General features: G+C 44.1%; 3 protein-coding genes across 3 annotated transcripts; all 3 read right to left on the bottom strand.

Annotated features, from left to right (window-relative positions):
• Positions 1-932: 932 nt before the first annotated feature.
• s100s (S100 calcium binding protein S) lies at positions 933-1,910 on the bottom strand (the record flags this gene model as incomplete). The annotated part of the gene is made up of 3 exons (XM_083981512.1): positions 1,855-1,910; positions 1,324-1,477; positions 933-1,118 (listed from the first exon to the last, which is right to left on the bottom strand). Exons 1-3 carry the CDS (start codon positions 1,866-1,868, stop codon positions 933-935), a joined length of 354 nt encoding a protein of 117 aa, XP_083837638.1. The 5' UTR covers positions 1,869-1,910.
• A 1,797-nt stretch (positions 1,911-3,707) lies between these two features.
• Positions 3,708-11,765, bottom strand: s100u (S100 calcium binding protein U). The gene is made up of 4 exons (XM_083982716.1): positions 11,524-11,765; positions 8,519-8,649; positions 3,791-8,143; positions 3,708-3,740 (listed from the first exon to the last, which is right to left on the bottom strand). Exons 2-3 carry the CDS (start codon positions 8,636-8,638, stop codon positions 7,574-7,576), a joined length of 690 nt encoding a protein of 229 aa, XP_083838842.1. The 5' UTR covers positions 8,639-8,649; positions 11,524-11,765; the 3' UTR covers positions 3,708-3,740; positions 3,791-7,573.
• A 1,449-nt stretch (positions 11,766-13,214) lies between these two features.
• Positions 13,215-14,598, bottom strand: s100a11 (S100 calcium binding protein A11). The gene is made up of 2 exons (XM_083981695.1): positions 14,467-14,598; positions 13,215-13,403 (listed from the first exon to the last, which is right to left on the bottom strand). The coding sequence occupies exons 1-2, from the start codon at positions 14,593-14,595 to the stop codon at positions 13,269-13,271; spliced, it is 264 nt and encodes an 87-aa protein (XP_083837821.1). The 5' UTR covers positions 14,596-14,598; the 3' UTR covers positions 13,215-13,268.
• Between the last annotated feature and the right edge of the window lie 837 nt (positions 14,599-15,435).

Genomic DNA, 15,435 nt, shown 5'->3' with positions numbered 1-15,435 from the left:
CTTGCAGGATATTGTTGGCAGGATGTATGAGCTGGAGCAGTTTACTCGGTGGGAATCCCCAATACACACACAAACAGACACACACACACACACACAGACACTCACACACTTTGCTGACATTGTTTCTCTCTGAGCCATTCAACTTGATTCCCAGGTGCAAGCTATTCATCCTCTGTCATGTCGATGAATGCTTGAGCAGTGTGAGGGATTTTTGTCAAGTATGTGAAAACAAAAAACACCACAATTAATAGTTGGATAAATGCCATGTTTAATATTGTGAAGAATGCGTTGGTTATTACCAAAAAAAAAAAAAAAGAAAGATTACAAAATAGGCGCAAGAGAGGGGATAAATTATATCCGATTGTTCAACACTGAGTACATACTGTAATATGATCATCTGTAACTTAATAACTTAATATATGTTCACAAGTCATTTATGTGCAAGAAATGCTCAAACATCCTAATGTGCCTTCTGCAAAAAAAAAAAAAAAAAAAATCCCACCAGTGCCTTATTCACATCTCACAAGATACTGTCGAAGTGTGAGTGGGAGGGGGTTGGAGTGAACCCTGTTCTCTGTAGTATGTGAAGTAACTCGCTGCTCTGGGACCAGCGCAGCGAGCTGTGTGTGGATATACTGTGGTATGAAAAACAGTTGCAGAGGGAAAACACTACTCCTGCTGCTGAATGCCCCCATGCTCCGTGAAGCCACAAACTATCTGCTGGACCGCTTCCCTCATGTGTAGCTGGAGTGTTTACAAATTGCATAAGAACAAGAATCCATAGCAGCTCGGCCCTCTATCTCGCATGATTTACAGTTCTTCCTTTTCTCCCTCCCCCTCCTTCTCCTTCTCGTTCTCCTTCTCTCCTTCTTTCCCCCCTTTCTCCCTCTCCCTCCCACCTGCCCACCCTCACCCCTTATTCTTGCACTGATTCATTCTTTCTTCTCCGCCGACTCCTCTTTTGGTTTGTCATCTGTTTTGAACTCCAGGAAGAAGTCGTTGCAGGCGACCGTGAGGGCGCCCATCAGGATGATGAACTCGGTGAAGTCCACCTCCCCGTCGTTGTTGGCGTCCAAGTCGTTCATCACCTTTTCAACTGCTTCATTATCTTTGGAGCTCTGTCAGAGGGGAACAGAGAAAGAGAAAATGTGTTTTCTCCTCTGCTGTGTGTGTGTCAGAGAGAGCATACATCGCTGCACAGGCATGTTCCAGCTTGTGTGTCAGAGTATGTGAGCGCATACCTCCACTCATGTGTCGCATATTTCCAAACTAGTGTGTAACAGTGCAACCACATATTTGCCTCTTTGAGCACTTTCTTCTTACCCCTAAGTAACTGCCCAGCTCCTCTAGTAGCAGCTCCTTCAGTTCGCCCCGGCTCAGCGTGTACTTGTCGCCCTCCTTCCCTGAATATTTGTGGAAGGTCTTTATCAGCATCTGCATGGCACTCTCCAGGTTGGAACTGGGCTCCTTGGACATACTGTAAAAGGAACCAGGTCAAAAGGGTCAGACTCTGTCACAAAATGCCCGCTCCAGCCCCAGCTGCATGTGCGGCCACATAGCAGTCAAGGGTGAAGCCGCCTCCAAGTCAAAGTGATAGTTGGAAAGGAAGATGAATGGATGGAAGGAAACCAAAGCACAGAGGTTTTCCCATTTCTAGAGAACGGGTCGAATAACACTCTGCAAGTAGTGCGGAGGCTATTACTGACCCTAATTTAAGTAGTCTGGACACTGTGTGTGTGTGTTAGTGTATGTGTGTGTGTGTGTGTGTGACCTTACTGGGTTTTACATTTCAGAGGTTTGGATAGAAAGGTGGAAGATAGCTTTGGAAAAGGCTTTTCGAACAATCTTACACACATTGTGTCCGGCATGGTGGAGCTTCTGGTGCTGGGCTCGTGGAGAGACTGTGCACACACAGACACAGATAAGTCACTGTCAATGATGCACAAGTTGAGAAGTTGGAAGCTAAGACTCCCTATATATTGCACATTTCCTGTCACTTCATGTCATTCCAAGCTGGTTTGATTGTCCTCGGGTTATCACTCGTGTAAGCTGAATTGATAATGCGTGTAACAATTAACACTGTTCAGCATCAGTGAAAGGTGGTCTCGGTGTAGAACGTGTTCTCTCCGCCTGTTGATCGTGTAACAGCCTTATCATTTAAAATGGAAACTGGAAGTGAAACACAAAACTCGCCTGGTAATCGTGTTCAAACTAAGGGGCCGGGTAACCTGAGGTGCCAGTGTATACACTAAGGTGTGGATACAAATGAGGGCCCTCATTCAACCTCCGTGCTGCTCACTCAGCCACATTCAACTTTGGAGCTCAAGTTGAAAGTTCAGGGACCTTCCTGAGCGGAGGATAAAAGTGTACAGTATTATTTTGAGGTTGATTCATAACCGCGAGGGAAACAATAAATCTGTCAGTCAATCTCCCCGGGCATAATTTATTAACTAATCAGCTATTACAAAATGTCAATCACCGGTTGCTGCCTCTCATCACGCTGCAGAGCATTGTGCTGGAGAGGTCAGAGTTGTAGGCCGAGGAGACAAAGGAGGAGGTGAGCGGACACCACAGCTGACTAACTGGAAAATCTATAGGGGTCATCTGTCTCACTGACTGACACAATACAATAGGAAACCATGGAGACAAAAATGCTGTCAGTAACACAATATTGAGAATGGTAATAATGCATATCCACTGTGAAATCTTAATGATAGGTCAAAATCCATGTTGAGAAACTAGAGATGAACCTCAATCTATTGTGTTGAGCAGTAGGTAGCACTAACTGTTTAATGTTTCCATGTCATAGCTACTGATATTCATTCATATGTCACAATGTTTACTCTGTATAAATCCCATTTTATTGTTATTTCTTAACTCTGCTTTACCGCAAATCCCTGCTGGCTTCACTTGTTTCCACATTTCATTGATGTGCATGTTTCCTGTCCTTGCTCCTGTAGAAACTCACACATCAACTGAAAGTAAACAGTAACTTCTCAAGACAAAGGACTTCAAACGAATCCCGCAGTTAGGTTTTCCTCCAGGTCTTGTGATGAGCGCCCACCCTCCCTGTGGATTTTTTCTTTTTCCTTCTTCGTCTTCTACTTTTAGTTTTTTCATGTGACTACTATTTGCTGCGGTTGCACACTCGATAAAAAAAATACTTTACAAGGAAACCTACATCAGATGCAGGGGAGAAAGTTAAGGTGAAGCAATCCCTCCGAGCTGTCTGTCTTACCTGAGTGCTGATGGAGGGCCTCCTTTGTCTTCGAAGAGGTGCTGGAGACGGAGCCAAGGCAGAGATGGATGGGGAGAGAGTTTGCCGGTGGCTTAAATATCACCTGCTCCCCCCCCACCCCACGCCACCCACCGCACCACTACCCCCACCCCACCCCAACTACTTCACCTACTTACGTATACTCTGCTTCTTTCTGCCCTCCCTCCCTCCCTCCCTCTCTCTCTCTCTCTCTCTCTCTCCCTTTTCTTTGCAGGTGCTTTCTCTCCTTTCCTCACTCCATCTCTTCCACACACACACACATACACATGCACATACATGATAACTGGAACCAAGGATGCAAGAGGTCACAAATGTAATACGTTATCGTCACAGTTTTTATTCCATATTAGGCATTACACATGTTACATAGAATAAGCACAAATGATACAGCATTATATGAAGTTGAAATACTAGCATAGTGGAGTTTACTTGACTTGACAGTGGACTGTAATGAGTCCAGCTGCTCGACACACACGCACACACACACACACACACACACACACACACACACACACACACACACACACACACACACACACACACACACACACACACAAAAACACACACACCCTTTTCTTGGCAGGAAATTAACAAGAGCACATCAGCGTACAGTGATGAAAGCCTGCACAATGTCCTGGGAATGGTCCCATAATCACAAACACTTTGACCCAATGAGCCTTAAAAGCACATCCCTATGCTTGTATGTACACTCACTGTATCAACTGAGAGGAGGCTTTTATCTTCATCTACTATCTCTCAATGAATGAGACTTATTGTGTGGCAATGAAAATCTGTCTGCAAACACTCCCTGCCGCTAATCTGCAGTGTTTGGTTCCAGCATGTTTTTAATCTACACGGAGTTAAGGCTGGGTGCGGTTTACACCAATGGACAGTAACAAAAAACTGCCAGGGCAGATAGTTCAACCGCTCTGAAAGAAAGCTAGGCGCTCACAGTTCACTCCGTCCATCTGCTATTCCAAATAGATTAAAAGAAAGCATTAGCTGAGATCAAATAATTTCCAGATGATGTTTAACCCAGGTCTGTTCTCTCTAAATCCAGGAATTTGTTATTATAGTGCGAGTCAAGTCATTCTAACATATTTGTAAGGCAAAGTTTGCTTGATCCAGTTTCAAATGAGCATAATTTGGCTAATTAAGATGATGATTAAGAGCAAACATGAAAAGATCACAGTTTAAATTCGCCGAACAATGAGAAAACTGCAGGGCAAATATGTATAATAGGTATGCAGCTTGCCAATTTACACATTTCACACACACATACACATGCATACATATATATCACCCATAGGTGTTGAATTGGGCTGTGCTGGTGACTGTGAAGGCCATTGAGTGTGATGGGTGTGGATTGGGGCATTGTCATCCAGTTTCTCCACTCATTTTTCAGATTACCCCTTTAATTTAATTCATCACCCTTCTTTATAAAATCTGTCTGAGGCCTATGTACATGCTGAACAGGAGACAGGCTGTAGATGGTGCACATGTCTCCATAATTCACAGGAAGTACCATGATTAAAGTTTTGTGTGTTTGCTTTTTTCTTTTTGATATGAAAAGAATATTGATTTTAATAAAAGATAAAGTGATAAAGCCTAAAGAGCCCCAAATGCCTCGATAAGTTTGTTAGTAATAGGTCATGCAGGAAACGTAGTGTACTAGTGTGTGAGTATAAAGGCTGAGCAATGTGTGTAAATGAGTATTTACAATGGGAGTGTCGCAGTGAGGCAGGGTGACCACATGACTCAGCTTATTTGTCTTTGCCCATTTTGCTGCCGAGCGGTTCAAAGCTGTAACAGTGCAGCAGGTGCACGTTCGGCAGTGCGGCCAAATCGTGCACGACCTGACTGCTCGGGTCAGACCCTATAATGATCAATCCTGCAACACGATCTTTTTTTTTCTCATGTCTGCATTATTGATGACGAGACAATTTACAAATCATTAAATTGTAATTAACAAATTGCATGTAATGTGACAAAGAGCTACGCTTTCAAGTGATCTCCATAGTGGTCCAAACGAAACAGAATTAGATGAAGAAGTTAAATATAAAGAGGCCATGTAGAACTTAAATAATGGCTACAATATTGGTAATACAATGGTAATATTTAGCAAATACGTTTCTGATAGCATGCAACATCTTAATATTAGTCTGTTGTAAAAGATCACACCACATAGATTCATAATGTTGGCTCAGTATTGTTTTGTACTTATAAAAAGCACTACCTCTGACAATGATCCCTCTGACACTAGCACCTCGTCTGATGGGCAGGATCAGTGGAGCCCAGGATTACTTTCATGTAATTGTTTGTGTCCCAGGGTGTGTTAACCCTCAAATGCCTAATCCAGTAGTTTCCCTGTGCCTGGGACTCAAGGATCCAGTTGCACGTCAAACAGGGTCTGAATGAGGGTGTGACCGACAAATAAACACGCAAGCCTGAGCAACTGGTGCTTAAAACCAGTAGAAAACAACAAGCAACAACCAGCAAACTTTAAACAAAGCCTCAAAACATGAGGTAAAGTTTCTGTCGCTCCAATCCAGTGCTCCACCACACACCCTTGAGTCCAGCACCTCCATGGATCAATAAGTAGAATGGGACCGTTGTAATTGTGCAGTTTGGTGAACACAAGATCCGTATGTTAAGTACTTAAGATAAAAACTGCCACCAGGTGACACCTGTTATGGCTTTCTATACTTCTTGGTGTTTGTTATCTTGTTCTTCTCCACCAGTCCTAATCCAGGTGGATTAGGTTGCATGCTCTAACCTGCTCCTCCAGTGACCAGCCCACTCCCATGGGACTATTTTGGGCTCACCTTTTGAACCATAAGGGGTCGTTTGGTGTGGGTTCCATCCATGAACCTTAATTATTTAGTCGAGGGGCGACGCCTGATCTTCCAGTTAATAATCCATGGCTGACTATGAGTGAGGAGAATATATACACTGGACTCCAGATGACGTAAACATCTCTGGGAATCAAAAAGAAAAAGAGACAAGAGAGCCCATAAAATAGCGCGAGATGAGGGTGTGATGGGACATTGAGTACACAATTAAGATGAGCTGAGTACAAAGCTTCAGCAAAACAATGTGTTTATTGTCATGCCAAATCAGCTCCATAGCACGGTGGGTTAAAAGATGAGAATGTGAAAAAAAAGAGAAAACGGCATTAGCCTACTGACTGATTTTCATGCAACTGTTGGAGAAATAGTTTGAGACTTTGGGGGATTTAAACTGATTTTCTCTCTTTCCATGAGTGAGATGATAAAGTTGATACCACTCTCACATCTGTCTTCTGTAGCCAGTTAGCTTAGCTGAGCATGAAGACTTGAAAACAGGGGGAAAACAGCTAGCCTGGCCCCGACGGAAGGAAGCAGAAGTCTGCGTAGCCTACTATCAGCACATCATGAAACAGCTCACTAAGCGACACGTTACATCTTCGTTTGTTTAATTTGTAGTAAAAGAAGAAGTGTAAAGAAGATAAAACACAATAGCACAATCTGTAGTTCCTTTTTTCTCAGAGAGCCAGTGTAGGCCTAGCTGTTTCCCTCTGTCTCCAGTTGTGATGCTGGGCTAAGCTAACCAGATTCAGGGGACATCAATAAGAAGGTGTCAGCTGTCTCATCATTATTATTGATAAGAAAGCTGATAAGCATAATCCCTCAACTCCTCAAACGATTCCTTTAAGTCATTAGTACCTTGCAAGGTGTATACTGGTGATATTTCACTGAACAGTAAGTGATATCAGGCTGCGTGACTCTACTGTGGAAGAAGCTAACCCAGGTGGAGTCAAAAGTGAGGAGAGCACAGGATTTAAACTGAGCCTCTTGTCTGCAGAGGTGTGTGATCATGCAGTGACGCTTTGGTCTCGTGTGCAGGGGATTCAGACTTTGCAGTAAAGTTTTCACAGGGACACGGCATGCACATGATAGTGTACGTCTGCATGCAATCATAGTATATTATCATGATGAGGTAAATGTGCTATATAGTGGGATGCACATGCTGTACATATGAACATAGTGGTAACTAGCAGTACAAAGCAACAACTCTACGATCATGTACATGTGGTATTTATCATATATATAAAAGGAATGGGGCCTTTCTTCAGAGCTGGGTTTGGAGTATTTGAGCTTTTACCTATGATTTTTATTTCAAAGTTATGTGTATTTTCTTTAAAAAAAAACTGTTAAGTGGCTTACACATGTATTTTGGCAATGTTAATGCTATGATATGTGTTCAATGTACGTGTGTAGTGTGATACATTTTTTTTGTGAAGTAATGGATTGTCCCCTATGAAGTCGCCTCCTCTGTCTTCTTCTCCACTTCTTCCGCCACAGCCGTGGCCACCTTCTCCATAGCTTCCTCCACCTTGTTTGTCTCCTCCACCTTCTCCTCTTCTTTCACCACCTCCTCCACTGCCGCCGCCACCGCCTCTGCTGCTGCTGGCACCGCCGCCGCCGCCGCTTCTGCCACCGCCGCCTCCTCCTTTGCAGCCTCGGGCTGTGTCTCTCCCTCTGCCTTGACTTCGACCTTTACTTCGACCTCGCCTTCTGCGTTTGATTCTACCTTTACTTCAGCGACTGCTTCTGCCTTTGGCTCCTCGCTTGCTTCTGGCTTCGCCTCCTCCTTTGCCTCCAGGTTTGCCTCAGGCTTCTCCTCCTCCTTGGCGGGGGTGCTCTGTGCCGCTTGTCCAGATGCATCGTTCTGGGCAGGCTCCTCTTTGGCGAGGTCACGCTGCTCGCTGAGCGACACGGCCAGGTAGCCGACCAGCTTCATGTACTCCTCGAAGCCAACCTTGCCATCCTGGTTTGCATCCAGCCCCTGACCCATGTTGTTGACCGCCTCCTTGCTGTCTGTGTCCTGGGTAGTAGGCGCCACACACACAAATACACACACAAACACACACACACACACACACACACACACAACCATTAGACAATTAAACATGACGACGTGTAACCCCACACTGCTGAAATCCCCACACACTATTAGTAAATTACCCTCTATCAGTGGCCCTTTTTTACATTATAATGCTGATGACTGCCGTTCTATCATATCGGATCACTTCTCCCATTCACTTACTGTATATTACACCACCATTTGATCACAATGCTCTGGACAGGTTAAGACTAGCCGCTGCCAACGGCCAGAGACTATTGGGTTCTGTTCTGTGCGGTAGTTACATAATTTAAGTATTGGTCACATTTCAGAAAGGTTGAGTGAAGATTTCCTAACCGACAGGATGTTGCTGAGCTGGGACTTGACGAGGCTCTGGAATTCTTTCTTCCCTAGATTTTCCTTTCCTTTGGCCGACTTCAGGAAGACCTTCACCAGGGTCTGGATGGCAGCCTCCATGACTCTTCTCTCTGGAGAGAAGAGAGAGGACAAAGGTCAGGACAATGGCGATTCGATAGATAGATAGATAGATAGATAGATAGATAGATAGATAGATAGATAGATAGATAGATAGATAGATAGATAGATAGATAGATAGATAGATAGATAGATAGATAGATAGATAGATAGATAGATGGTTGAGTGTTGCATGGTAAATGGGCACATCTAGTGGAAAATGAAACGGAGCATCTAACCGTGTCCCTACGAAACCTTTCGTTTCAGGTGTTGTCTCCTGAGTGGCTCTGAGGGCGGGATGGTGACGTGAGATAAGCAGAGAGGGTGAGAAGGAGTCTGACTGAGAGACGAGCACTGATGCACAATGGAAGTTCTGATCTTTGATAGGTCATCTGATCTAGTGAAGCCACCAAGGGGACTGGGCTTCAGATTACCTAAGGGATTACCTCGTCCCTGTCTGCTTCCCTCTCTCTCTCTTTGTCTCTCTCTCTCTCTCTCTCTCTCTCTCTCTCTCTCTCTCTCTCTCTCTCTCGTTAGCTGTACCTGCTTCTCTTTTTTCAGTGCCACTCTCTCTTCCTTCGCCTGCCACTGTCCCATTCTTGTTTTGACTCTGCTGCCCTCTCTTCTCCTCAGGCCACTGCCTTCACACCGTTGTACACAAATCCACGCACGTCCTGACGCAGCTGACAGCGAGGGCCTGATACACATCATGCATAGGCAGCTAATTCCTGTGTGTGTCGAACACATAGCACTAATGTGTAAAATGTCTGCCCAGATGAGACACACACTCATAAATCCAGCTCTTGACAGATGTAATCTACAGACGTTGCTCAAAACGTAGAACATGCCAGTGGGTGACACATCTTTGCAGGAATTCCATTCATTGCTGTCTGCGGAGATCACTTAGACAGGAATTTACAGGCCACCGCCGAGCTAGTTTGCCCCCCAAACAGTGAGAGCTGTATGCTAAAGCTGACCGTACTCGTCTGTCAGCTTCAGTGTCCAAACGCTGCAGAGCAAACAACAGTTTACACTGCTGAGAAAACACGCTGTGTTTTCTGTCCACCCCTTGTTTCAACAATCAGCTGAGTGGTCGTTTGTAAACAGCAAATTAATATCTCAATTACTTAAGTGCAATGCCACACTCAAGCTCCCTCCAACCGTGCAGCTCCTCTATACAGGCACGTATGGCCAAGAGGAGCATGTGCCTGTTAGTCTCATTACACCAGGAGACGCTCAGAGCTCTGATACTGTGGCATGGAGCCATTAAAATCTAACATTTCACTCGACCCTCCTCAGATTTTGCAAGGTGACGACCAACTGATGTCTAACTGTCTGACCCAATCTGCCTTAATACAACAAGTGTGAGCACGTACCATCTAATAGAGTCACGAGACATCAGATTAATGTGGGACATCTTTTCTTTTTTATTGATTTCTGTCAGTTTAAGTGATTCACACACACACACACACACACACACACACACACACACACACACACACACACACACACACACACGGTCCCTGTTTTGCAGAAGCTTCAGGGGACTTCTTCCTGGACCCGGTGACACACCCTCTGCAGCCTGCAGCAGCACACAAGGGCCTTGACGGCTCTGGGCGCGCGCCCTCCCTCTCCAACAAAACACTAAAGCAAAGACATGTCCCCCTCTTATTTAGATTGACGTTTCTGACCATTCTCACATTCATTATTCACCATTTCGTCAGCTGTGTTGGGCTTGGTATTGCCTGCTTGGCCAGTTTCCCAGCGTGTGTCCTAATTTCGACAAATCAACTCTCTCGGCTTGCATCACCCCCCGTCCCACGTCAGAGCTCCCTCTTGTCCCCACTCAGGGGACAAACTAATCCCAGTTACTTGTCTTAAAAAGCCCCCAAAACAACTGCGCAAATAATTAAATATACAGGCCTAGCTACAACCAGAGGTTTCCCGTTTCCCTCCACGGCCCCAAAAGAAGATTGAGTGTTGCGTTTCCAAATGGGCGAATGTGATACGGTATGTGCGCAGAGTAATGACAATACTACCGCTCGTCTGTCATAAAATATTAACAGAGGAACAAGTTAGGTTGTGACTGTAAATTGCCGTGAGCAGACGTACAGTGGCTTGCGCGTCACATAGGTCCTCGGTTTGAAAATACAGACAGTTGAGCCTCGAGACGCGTGCACAACACTAACAACAAGCATCAGGTTTTTGCCGGGACTCATCATCATTAACGCCACGAGCAATTTTAAACCCCCCTACCCGAAAACCAGAAACTGTAAAAGAAGCGACATGAGAAGCCCACACAGCTGTCACTCCTCCGAGAGCCTCTCAATAAAAAAGCACTCTGTGCGCAAAATGATTGTTTTGCGCAAAAAGAAAGAATGTAGGGCTTTTTACGCGCGACAGCTGGAAATATACTATGCGTAAGATCAATATCCTGTCGCCTAAAGTCGCTTCAATTTTTGATAAGCTGGTTGCAATTGATCGGCAACTGATCTACATCAAAATATCAAATATCTCACCAGGAGAAAGAGAAAAAGAGGGAGAAAGGAGAAAAGGAGAGAGAGAGCATATGGCAATTAAACACAACCACATAAAAGCGAAAAAGCAGATCTGGCAATACAAGTAAAAAAAAAAAAAAAAAAAGCCACAAACTATTGTCACGCAGTCTTTTTTTTTATAAAAGTGCAACATGAGCCTAAAAAGTCATTGAACTACAGTCATTGAAACCGTCCCGCTGTCTGACCGCGGCCAAGTTTCAGGGGATGGTTCTTTGCAAGAGAGAGAGTATAGCCTACCGAAACGTGGCAAAAACCATGAGCAAATACAGTGTCTGTCTACACGGCTGGAGAGAGGTGAAAGAATCCAGAAAAAAGACGCATTTGACTCACCGTAGATCGTCTGCGGGACAAGAGAAGTGTAAATGTGCACAGATGCGAGTTTCTCTCCTCTTCTCCGCCTTTCAACGCCGCTTTGAGCCCAGAGAACTTGCCAAACTAGTAGGACTGCAGAACCTCTTCCGTGATTTAGGTTTTTTCTTTTCCTTAAAAACTTTTTTCCCCCCCTGACAAGTCAAAGGGCGTGTACCTGGAAGAGTGAGAGGGAGAGCTGGGAATGTGGAAGAGCGCGGGTCTTAACGCTCAGAGGAGAAGAAGAAAAAAGAAAGAGGGGAGTGAAAGTGAATCACAAAACTTATACAGAGGTTTTTATTGGAATTATCTTTGGCTCGTTTTCCAGCTGTTTCACGTCATGCGTGATTTGCACAGTTTTCACGCCAGCTCGCCAGGCTTGTGGCTTGAAGCGTCTTCATCTGCAGGGACGAGGAGACAGGGGCGGGTGGGATTACTTCATACACACAACTATTAAAACACATTAGAAAAAAAAAGTTTGAAACTGAAAGTATAGTTATCACCCAGACTCTTACATGCCTTTAAAGGGAGGAGGGTGTATTGTACAGGGACTCACATTTCTTCTGTTTGGCACCAAAAGTTTCAAACAGCAATAAAACATTTTTTCAACCACAAAATAGAGTTAAAAAATGTGAACATGGCAGCAATCTTTTTTTCCCCCCAAGTGACATATTGGAAATTTGAGAGTTGAGGCATCTTCCTTGGAAGTACAGGAAAGCCAGAGTGGGAGGCAAAAGTGGTGCAAGAGGTAAAGCAGTCTTGCCAGATTCTTGAAACGACTCTCGGCTATATATTTGCATTTTCTAAAAAACCCCGCTCTCCTGCCTGCGCTTCTTTCTATGGATAAGTCAGATATAACTGTTGGCATTGTGGCAGAGCTCCCGTGAGGCCTTCCCTTCCCTCACACAGACTGAGCTATAGCAGCCCACACTAGATTGGGCGGCCTTGCTCATTTAGCAGCAGCTTACTCATTTGGCCGTCATCATGCCTCCCACACTGGCACCTTAACATGTGTAATTTGGATACAAAGGTCACATTGACTTATCTGTTTAAAGATCTACGCTCACCAAATCAGTTAGCGGCACCTTTCCTCTTTTGCAAAGCTAAAACAGACCCTATAGGCTATAAAACAGCTGGGGAGCATGCCAGCACACATAACTCTGTCTAGACATCAGGATTAATACAGAGTGACTGTAACACCAAGAATTAGCGGCCAAACAAGCCAGATACACCCAAACATAATGGGATGCATTTGCTCCACGTATCCCTGTGGCCCAGTCTGTGGAGATAGTGAAGACTTCTGCATCAGTGCACCTAAACGCTTGGTCAGGCAGCTTTGTACAGGCATTATGAAGCTCTATGGAACAAGATATGGTCTGTACAGTATAGTTGTGACAGCAGTAATGCATATAGGATTACAGGCCCCTAAATCAAGGCTGTAATAGACTCCCACTCAAATACGTGTGGCTGGACATCATATAATGTGGTGAATGAATGACAGGAGACAGAGTGATGGTGGCTCAGGGTTCATGACAATGAAGCCTTTAATTCAAACTTCCCTGCATTCAACAAATGGTTAACTAAGGAGTTACACATGTGGCACTGGTGGAGTGATAAAAGAATTCAAATAACTTTGAGTTTGCAGTTGGACATCTTAAAAACTGAGAATGATAGGCGTTGCACAATCTGCTCAAAAAGCCACAATTGACACAGGATGGCGGCGGCCTCTACTGACTGAAGCCGCCCTGTTTGCTCGCAAGTTTTCCAATCAGCTGCCAGAACTCGGAGAAGGTCAGCTCCCCGTCGTTGTTCTCGTCCAGTGAGCTCATGAGCTGGTCAATCACTCCAGCGTCGCCGGAGTTCTGTGGGTATAATCAAACAACAGAGAGACCCTGATTAATATTAGATCACTGTGAGCTGAGTCGCTCTGAAAGACTGTCCTGCCACCTAATGGCTGAGTGTGGTCATAAATACAACTGAGGCAGAGCTTCATTCACTAATCCTGCTATGAAAGCACATATCTGATCTGTGCATTTGTGTTTTATATCATCGGTGCTGGTACACATGATTCACATATTTGTGAACAGTGGGAAATGGAGTCAGCCTCAATAACTTGCAATGATCATTATAAAAATGTATTAAATCAATCTATATTATACAGTGCAGTTGCAGTGTGCTATGCTGTGCATATAGAGTCTGTTTGAGTCACACATGATTAATACTCCACTCTGTTTCAAACATGTGCAATCCAACATGACACTCAAACGATGAATTAACTGGTCACAAATCTGAGAATCAATGAATCACCAAAGTAATTACTGAGTTTAGATTAGATCAAAGTAGCTACTTTATTGTCATTGTCATAATAACACAGTTATAAATAACAATGAGATATCGTTTAGAGCAGCTTAATACTGATGCAGAACTAGTGCAAAAAGTGCATATTACTGCGTTAAACTGTTCTGCTGCTCACAGCTGCACTGCTTCATTTTATAACACTGCAAATCAAATATGTTCATTCTGTTGGACATCATGTTACAGATACAGGAAACTGACATGATTTCTAATTATGTACACCAAAGTTTGTCTGATATTCTCTGATAAATATAAAATAATTGATTAATTAAAAAAACAATTCAGGCTTTATGTGCACCTGAAGAATATTATTGGTATATGGAAAATAAATCCATCACATAATGTGTCACACCTCATGCCTCCATAATCAAACCTGCATGAATGAATGTGTTGACATTATGATGTTGTGCTAAACCTAAAGAAAGTGATTTGTAAATCTAAGAGGCATGCATTCTCATGCAGACACATAACAGCAGAGTAATTAGCTTCAGTGGTAAGACTGACGAACAGCACAGACACCTTAATGTGGCATAAAGAAGCACAACAGAGGAGTCAGCATCAGAGACGTACCTTGACATAGTTGGGCAGCTGAGAGCTCACCAGGTTGTGGAACTCATCTTTGCTCAAGGTGCTGGCAGAGCCGTCCTTCCCGGCGTAGGCCTTGAACTCGCTGACGATGGTGCAGATGGCAGCTTCCATGATGCTTTGTGCTAAAAACCAAAGAGTAAATGAGCAGAGAAACAAAAGCCTCAACAGAATAAAAACATGCTGAGAACCAGTGGCTGTGATCTTACCCGACGTGGTCAGATGCTGATTGGTGTGTTAAAGCAAAGTGCCAAGACCCTTGTCCCTCTCACTCTCACCTCTCCAAATTTATATACGTTTCATCCCCCGTGACTGGTGCACACATCAGCGGAAAACCCTCAGCCGGCCCTCCTCTCCCTCATCCAGCCGGCTGCCCTCATCTCTGCCTGATTTCCACCACTCTGGGGATACACATCACAGACCTGTACACATACACAGCTACACAAATGCACACACACACACACACACACTAAAAAAACTGCTATTCTGTCCTTCAAAGGGCAAATTTGTACTGATGGTAGCACAAAAACCCATTTTAGTCTGTTTGCAGAGCAAGGGATTTCCAGATAGCATCCTTGTCAGGCCATTCTAATCAAGTGACCGAATCATGCACACCTAAGCAGTAACAAGTTTATACAAAACATGACTCAAATAATGTGGCATTCAAGTGAAACAAACACCGTTAGTGTGTAAATCCTTCTGGTTACAGGAGTGAATGTGTGTGGATTGTCTGCAGTCTTAACACTGTTGAGTTTTAAGGTTAGACTGACATTTTTTTGTGTATTTTTCCTCTCTTTTTTATTTCCTCTCAAGATGGTGTGTTTGATATTTTGCAGTTGTGTTTGGGTAGTTGCACAAAGACATACAGAAATGCTTGCAGGATGACTTTTTGTTTGTAGAATTCAAAGAATGACAAGCGCTCTCTGCGGTTGCGCAGCGACTGACTTCTTCTCA

Source organism: Trachurus trachurus, assembly GCF_905171665.1.
Source record: "Trachurus trachurus genome assembly, chromosome: 11".
NCBI lineage: Eukaryota > Metazoa > Chordata > Actinopteri > Carangiformes > Carangidae > Trachurus > Trachurus trachurus.
Note: the sequence above shows the minus strand (reverse complement) of the source record. Positions and strands in the feature narration are given on the sequence as shown.

Excerpts from the sequence above, each read along its gene's own strand:
- s100a11 (XM_083981695.1), bottom strand. The coding sequence starts at position 14,595 with ATGGAAGCTGCCATCTGCACCATCGTCAGCGAGTTCAAGGCCTACGCC. Across the intron at positions 13,404-14,466 it reads AGCTGCCCAACTATGTCAAG|AACTCCGGCGACGCTGGAGT; the intron begins GTACGTCTCTGA and ends TTATACCCACAG.
- s100u (XM_083982716.1), bottom strand. The coding sequence starts at position 8,638 with ATGGAGGCTGCCATCCAGACCCTGGTGAAGGTCTTCCTGAAGTCGGCC. Across the intron at positions 8,144-8,518 it reads AGCTCAGCAACATCCTGTCG|GACACAGACAGCAAGGAGGC; the intron begins GTTAGGAAATCT and ends CCTACTACCCAG.